Below are 8,052 nucleotides of genomic sequence, written 5' to 3' on the forward strand. Positions count from 1 at the left end.
CATTTAATACACCTAACCTACTGAACACCATAGCTTAGCCTAGCCTACCTTAAACGTGCTCAGAACATTTACATTAGCCTACAGTTGGGCAAAATCATCTAACACAAAGTCTCTTTTATAATAAAGTATTGAATATCTCATGTAATTTATTGACTACTGTACTGAAAGTGCAAAACAGAATGGCTGTATGGCTACTTACCATTAATGTACACAGCTGAAAGCACACTGGGCCTGATGACTGTTTGAAGCATTGAACTAAAATTAATTACACACAAGAGAGTATCGTACCGCATATCACTAGCCCAGGAAAAGATCAAATTCAAAATCTGAAGTACAGTTTCTACCGATTGCATATCGCTTTCACACCATCGTAAAGCCGAAATATCGTAAGTCGAATCATGGTAAGTCGGGGACCGCCTGTATTTTGAAACTTCCATGATGAACTAAGACAACTGAACCAAGGAATTTGCCCACATGTGTGATGCTGTGCTCCTTTAAAAGCCAATATAAAACATTTGGTTATTCTAACCTCTAAAACTCAAATGCACACAATGCCTGGGCAGGTGGCACACAAGTGAGTGATACAGTCCCTCCCCATGGCCTTGAGGCACCACCTTATGGAAAGTATACTCCTCAGGTACTACCCCAGTTTTAAATCTGGGCAAAAATTCAAATTTAATAAACAAACAAACAAACAAATCCTTCTTTGATTGTGGTCCAAACAAAAATGTTTGAGGCCCAGTTTGTGACCTCAATTTTAAAGCGTAATAATGAGATTGATGCCCGGAGGTTATGCCCGGTGCTCCACAGGGACCTCTAATAAGCATGTTTTGTATTAGATTCCAAATAGTGAAACTGTACATAGTCCAATCGATACTGACTACTCAAATTTGACTACTTTAGTTGCCATAAACTCCAAGAAAACTGAATGGCCGGCCATACCAGAGCGTCCACGTATCTACCTGATCTGACCCCAGCCTCCTACTCAGACATCTTTTCCTATTGCATCTAGGCCACACCAATCTCCTTTCTGCTTCTCCCACATGCCACAGTCATTGTACTTGCTGTCCCATCCACTCCCAGACCTTCACATGGCTAGCTCCTTCTCATCATTCTGGTCTCATCTCAAATGCCATCACTTTGGATGACTGCCCTGCTTAATATCCCCTCAAGCTCTCCACTCACTCTACTATATCACCCTGTTTCATTTTCTTCACAACATCCATTTTCTGAAATTAGCTTGCTCATTTACATACTTATCTTCTAGTAGGTAAGCTCCATGGAAAAACAAATTTTTTTTTTTGGTCAGGTGTCATGTGCCTGGCACATAGCAGACACATAGTAAAAAATTGTTGAGCAAATGAATGAATGTATAGCTTGAATCTTGCAGTCATTACTACCATAAACCCTCAAACGTTCCACCACCCTATTTCAGACAAGACATTTTATTATCGTCATGTGAAAAATCTAAGAGCTAAATTTCATGGATATTTCAATTTATTATACCGTAAAAAATTCAAGTGAAAGAAAAATATCAAATAAAAACAATGATTTTAAAAAACTTACGGATAAAATATAATGTGTCTCAGTTTGGCTGTTATTGAATTCTACTTCATAAGATAAGCATCTGCTATAAAAATTCTGTGGATTCTTCCCGAGTACGTATAAGTCACCATGTTGAAAGAAGAGATTTTTAATATGTGGAGGATCAGGTTGCACTGAAAGATAGAAATAGAATACAAATTAGCTTCCAAAGTTTATATTGGAGAGATACATATATGGGCAGAGATAACGAAGGTCATGAATTTAAATCAAAATAGGGCTGATACTTCTAATGGCCTTACATGACCAGACATACAGTTCTTGATTTCTGATTCGCCACAATTAATGTAGGAAGCTTCTTTTAAAGTGCCTAGAAAAATGCATCTAAGGAACATCTCTGGGTTTCTGGCAAATGATATGAATTCTGATCTGCATCTGGTTAGAACATGGCTGGGGTATAATCAGGACATCTAGTTGCAACAGAGAATAAAGAAATGCTTGGGTCCAGATGTGCCTCCACCTGATGGGTAATGAGAGGCACTAGGTACAAGGGTTTTCCCCAGCTATCACTCATTTGTGCCAATCAAAAACTACAATTAAAATATTACTTTACTCTCTGTCATATGCTACAACATGGATGAACCTCTAGGACATCATGCTAAGTGAAATAAGCCCATCTCAAAAGGACAAGTACTATATGATTCCACTCATGTGAGGCATCTAAAGTAGTCAAAATCATAGTAACAGAAAGAAGGAGGATGGTTATCAAGAGCTGTGGGAGGGGTGGGGGGAATTAGTGTTTTGGTTTTACAAGATGACAAAAAGTTGTAGAGATCTGCTGCACAACAATATGAACCTACTTTATTGAACAGTACACTTGAAAATTTTTAAGATGGTAAGTTTAATATTATGTGATTCTAACTACAATTTAAAGCAAAACAAAATTAGCTTAGCCAATTTAGTTCTGGAGGAGTCAACTATGCTTAAGACTGCACAACAGAAGAGAACAGATAAGTAACAGAAAACAACTTGAAGATGTCATCTTCTAGTGAGAAGGATCTCCCTTTATGTCACCACTAATCTTTGGGAAGAAAAGTAGCAAAATGAGCTTTAAAAGGTCTATGGAGGACAACCTGCCAAGCAAGGGAGAAGACAGAGATGGACCTTGCTTCACATTATCCCACTTGGCAAGTTACTGTGACCTCACTTCCTTGGCCTACAAACCAAGCTGCCTTTGGTCCACTCTTAGAATTCTCTTCCATCACCATCTGAAGGGGCGGTAAATCTGAAAGTGCTCTGCTCACAGACTTGGGAGCCTCTGTTAATTCATGGTTATTTGCCTATAAATTTTCTGTATACCACTTAGCCAGAATCTGAGTTCCCATTGGGGTATTATAACAGATAAATAAACATGATGCTTATAGTAGTCTGCTTTAGAGATTTATAAACACTTTTATACACCTCACATTATTTGGACCTTACTACAGCTGACCCTTGAACAACACGGGTTAGGGGAGCCAACTTCCTGTGCAGTCGAAAATCCACATATAACTTTTGATTCCTCCAAAACTTAAGTATTGTGTTTCCCCGAAAATAAGACCGGTCTTATATTAATTTTTGCTCCAAAAGATGCATTAGGTCTCATGTTCAGGGGATGAAAAAATCATGCAAGGGCTTATTTTCAGGTTAGGTCTTATTTGCGGGGAAACATGGTAGTCTACTGTTGACCAGAAGCCTTCCTGATAACATAAACAGTCGACTAATGCATATTTTGCATATGTACTTTATATTATATTCTTACAATAAAGTAAGCCAGAGAAAGAAAATGTTATTAAGAAAATTATAAGGAAGGGAAAATACATTTACAGTACTAAACGGATTCACTGAAAAAAATCCATTTATATAAGTGGACCCACAGAGTTCAAACTCATGTTCAAGGGTCAACTGTACAATCCTTTGAGGTTAAGGACTATGTACCCCGTTTTATAGGTAAGGAAACACTTAAAAAGAATTTATACGCCTTTTCCAAAGTGAAGAAGCTAAGACCTCAAACAGATATTTTGTTTTCAAGTGGAGGGCTCTTTCTAATAGCTAACACTTGGTTGCACTGGTTGTTCTGATTCATCAGTGCCTGGGCACCCAGAATGGCAGGTAGTTTGAGTATCACCCCCTGATCACTCCACCGCTAGTCTAAGCTTTTTTAAACAAAGATAGATTATCCAGGAACTATATTTGATCATATTTATTCTGCAGCATCATCCTGCCAAATATTGTAAGTAAAAGAGAGTAGATCTTAAGAGTCAGAGAGCCTGGGTTCACACCTTGGTTCTAAAACTATCTGCTTGCTTTCAGTCTCAGTGTACTCATAAGCAAATAAGAAGAAAGCATGTGGCACGTGCTCAATAAATACAGAATTCCCAAGCTTGCTTCTTTAAAAAAGATCAAAGAAAGGTATATAAACATAGCCATTTGGTTTTTATTTTATTTAATTTATTTATTTATTTATTTATTTATTTATTGTGTGTGTGTGTGTGTGTGTGTGTATGTTTCTGGAAAGATCTTAAAACCAAAATCATCATTTTTTGTTATTTGCGTTGATTGCTCAAAAGACATAATACTTTTATCCAACTGTAGTAGAGGACTGCCCAAACTTACCATGAGAAGTTAAAGGCACTATATTGAAGGATGGTCTAATTTTTCCTGCATTATCCTTGACCATTACTTGGACACTGTGTTGGTCGAAACTGGAATCCTTCAACTTAGTCAGAACAAAGGAACAACCAATGTGTTGACCTGCTGTATAGATGTCTTCACATTGAAGAATTTTTCCCAGGCTGCTGTGCCTACAAGATAAAACGAGACAATCTTCTGCATTATTTTTAACAAGGCATTCAAGAAACAAAGGCAGAAGTTTGTTTGTTTTTAACGACTGAAGATGTCCATGAAAAGCAGTACTTGCAATATGATATGGTAAGATAGCTTTTCCTAAACCCGATTTTATGTGGCACCATTTCATACTCTAGGCAGAAATGAATGTTCCTTTTTGATGAACATTGGTACTTTCAGTAGCTATGGAAACTATAGGGATCCTGAGTCTTTTTCCTCTTCTGTATACAAGATGTTATGAGGCCAAGATGAGAAATTTTGCACTACTTGAAAATGCCCCATCTGCTGAAGTCCATGGTTTTCCTCTGGTCTCTCTGTCTGCTCCTTCCTTGTTTTCTTGACTTGTCCCTCTCCTTTCTCCTCTTCTCAGAGGGTTCCCATTCAGTCCTCAGCCCTCTGCACATTCCTCTCTATTTCTAACTCCCTCATCTGTTCACCCTCATCTTATCACTTCCATCTCTCGACTAGAATTTCTATGCTGGGGATTCCTAGTCCTGATCTCTCACCTTGGATCCAGTCCCAGATTTCTAAGTGATCCATCTGAGTGTTCCACTCTTGCCTCAAATTCAACATCCAAAACACATGTCCCCTCTCCCTTGACAAACTGCCTTTTCTTACCTTCCCAATTTCCATCAGTTACAGCTCATTTTTTCTGGGCTCCCTGATTAGAGCCTTTGAAATCACCTTTCCTCCCTCCTTTCCCTACATTCTAGTAACAAATTCAGTTATTTCTTCCTTTGCAAAGCTTGTTGCATTCTCTCCTACAATATTCCCATTGTCCTCACCCTGTTTCATGTCCTAATCACTTCAGGCTTCGCATCTTCTCCAGATTGACCTCTTGGACCTTCATTATTAGTTCCCTCCAATCACTGCCAGAACAGTGTTCCAAAACACACTGGTTTTCTAAGTGTCTTACTTCACCGTGTGGTTTTAATTGTGTTCCACAACCAGTACTACTGGTATCGTATTTCCTGTTTCGAAAACCTCTACACATACCTTCCCCCGATGGTCACTGACACCCAGCACAGCGCAGGCAGGCAGCGTGTGCTCATTACACTTCTTTCCTAGGCTATCAAAGGACTCTGTTTTGTAATAACTGGCAGAAGACAGAGTCAAGCCTTACATCATCAACCACAATGGGAGCTGTGCAAAAGTTCTGCAGAAAAGGGAAACGATTTAAAAAATGAACTAAGGGTAAAGAGTCCCAAACCCTTGACCTGTTACCTAACAATCATCTGTAGTCATTTAAAATGCAGATTCCTCAAACCTTCTCCCAGAGGATCCTACTTAGAAGGCTTTGCCCAGGGCCTATGAATCATCATTTTGACAGCAATTCTCTAGGGGATTCTGCTACAAATCAGGTTTTATAAAACTCAGATCTACTTCCATGAATACAGTTATCCTATATTTGAAAAAGGAGCAAAGGCCATATAAGGGAGCAAAGACAGTCTTCAAAAAATGGTGCCGGAACAACTGGACATCCACATGCAAAAAAAAAAAAAAAAAAAAAAAAGAATCTAGTCACAGATCTTACACTCATCACAAAACTAAACTCAGAAAGGATCACTGACCTAAATGTAAAATGCAAAACTATAAAACTCCTAGGAGATAACATAGGAGAAAACCTAGATGAACTTGGGTAGAATAATGACTTTTTAGCTATGAAACCAAAGGTATGATCTATAAAAGAAATAATTAATAAGCTAGGCTTCATTAAAATTAAAAATTTCTGCTATGCAAAAGACAATATCAAAAGAATAAGAAAACAAGCCACAGGCTGCAAGAAAATATTTATAAAAGATACATCTGATAAAGGACTATTATCCAAAATATACAAAGAACACTTAAAACTCAACAATAAGAAAACAAACAACCCAAATAAAAAATGGGCCAAAGGCCTTCACAGACTCCTCACCAAAAATACACAGAAGGTAAATAAACATGAAAAGATGTTCCACATCATATGTCATCAGGAAAATGTAAATGAAAACAACCATGAGATACCAGTACACACCTATTAGAATGGCTAAAATCTGGACCTCTGACAACACCAAATGCTGACGAGGATGTGGAGCAGCAGGAACTCTCATTCACTGCTGGTGGGATGCAAAATGCTACCGCCACTTTGGAAGGCAGTTTGGTGGTTTCTTATAAAACCGAATGTACTCTCACCATACGATCCAGCAATCCCACTCCTTGATACTTACTTAACGGAGTTGAAAACTTATGTCCACACAAAAAAACTGCATATGAATGTTTATAGCACCTTTATTCATCCATTGCCAGAGCTTGGAAGCAACCAAGATGTCCTTCAGTAGGTGAATAGATAAATAAACTGTGGTACATTGAGACAGTGGAATATTATTCAGCACTAATTAAAAATGAGCTGTCAAGCCATTAAAAGACATGGAGGAAACTTAAATGCATATTCTTAAGTGAAAAAAGCCAATCTGCGAAGGCTACATACTGTATGATTCCAACTATATGACATTTTAGTAAAGGTAAAAATATAGAAAAAAAATCAGTGATTGCCAGAAGTTGGAGTGGAGAAGAGATGAATAAGCAGAGCACAGAGGATTTTTAGGGCAGTGAAAATACTCTGCATGATAGTATAATCATGTATAGATGCCATTATACATGTGTGCAAATCCACAGAATGTGCAACAGCAAGATTGAACCCTAAGGTACACTATGGACTTTCGGTGACTATGATGCACCAATGCAAGTTCATCCTCGGTAGCAAATGTGTCCTCTGGTGAGTGATGCTGATAATGGGGAGGCTATGCGTGTGTGTGTGGGGGAGCGGAGATATATATGGGAAATCTCTGTATCTTCCTCTCCATTTTGTTGTAAACCCAAAACTTCTCTTAAAAGGTCTTTAAAAAGAGAAGAAAAATTTAGATCCAATATATTTAATCCTCCAAAGGCTGTGCAAAGAAATGCTTCAATATAGAAAATGCTCTTGTCCCTTTAAAAAAAAACAGTACATAAAGTTTTCTTCCTAGTTGTAGGCCCTACTGGTTCGTGAATGACAACAGTCTTTTAAAAACTAAGTTACTACCCTGGCTAGTTTTCAGATCACACAGGCCTGGAATGTTTTCCATCTACAGCCAGAAACAGAAACTGAAGACACTCATGACATTTCTGTTACATAACTAAAGAAAACTATGTACAAAATTAATTTTTGTTTCAAATAATGAAAAGCACTCCTCTACTGAGCAATCTTTGAGATTCCTTTTTCATTTTTGTACCCTGACTATTTCACATATTGTCACGGAGCCCATATATAAAATTTTTAAAAAATTGTTGTAATTTAGAAAAAATAAGAAAAGGGAAAAATATTGGTTTTGAATAGATGATATTTTGGAGACTTTTTGTGAAAGATTGGATGGTAACCTAAGACAGAACGCATTAAGGTGCTTCCTGTTAAAATTTACACTGAAATCCTCCACAGACTCACCCTGTGGACATGAGGGAATGGACAAATGAAAGGCTGTTTCCTAAACTCTGAAGATGATTAATGTGGTAAGGAATTCCCTAAAATTCATTGGCATGGCTAGTCTGTAGCTATTAAGGTCAGGCTTCTTCAATGCCAGACTGTCCCTGCAGAGCCACAGGTCGCTG

General features: G+C 37.9%; 1 protein-coding gene across 2 annotated transcripts in view; it reads right to left on the reverse strand.

The window, feature by feature from the left end:
- The window catches only part of IL13RA1 (interleukin 13 receptor subunit alpha 1), a 59,409-nt gene that overhangs the window by 33,524 nt on the left and 17,833 nt on the right, over positions 1–8,052 (reverse strand). For both annotated transcript variants that reach the window (XM_081042137.1, XM_081042138.1), the window contains exons 5-6: positions 4,198–4,385; positions 1,567–1,718 (exon numbers count right to left, since the gene is read on the reverse strand). In XM_081042137.1, coding sequence (XP_080898263.1) covers positions 1,567–1,718; positions 4,198–4,385 — 340 coding nt within the window. The remainder of the gene's footprint in view (positions 1–1,566; positions 1,719–4,197; positions 4,386–8,052) is intronic.

Source organism: Rhinolophus hipposideros (genome assembly GCF_964194185.1).
Source record: "Rhinolophus hipposideros genome assembly, chromosome: X".
NCBI classification, from domain to species: Eukaryota; Metazoa; Chordata; class Mammalia; order Chiroptera; family Rhinolophidae; genus Rhinolophus; species Rhinolophus hipposideros.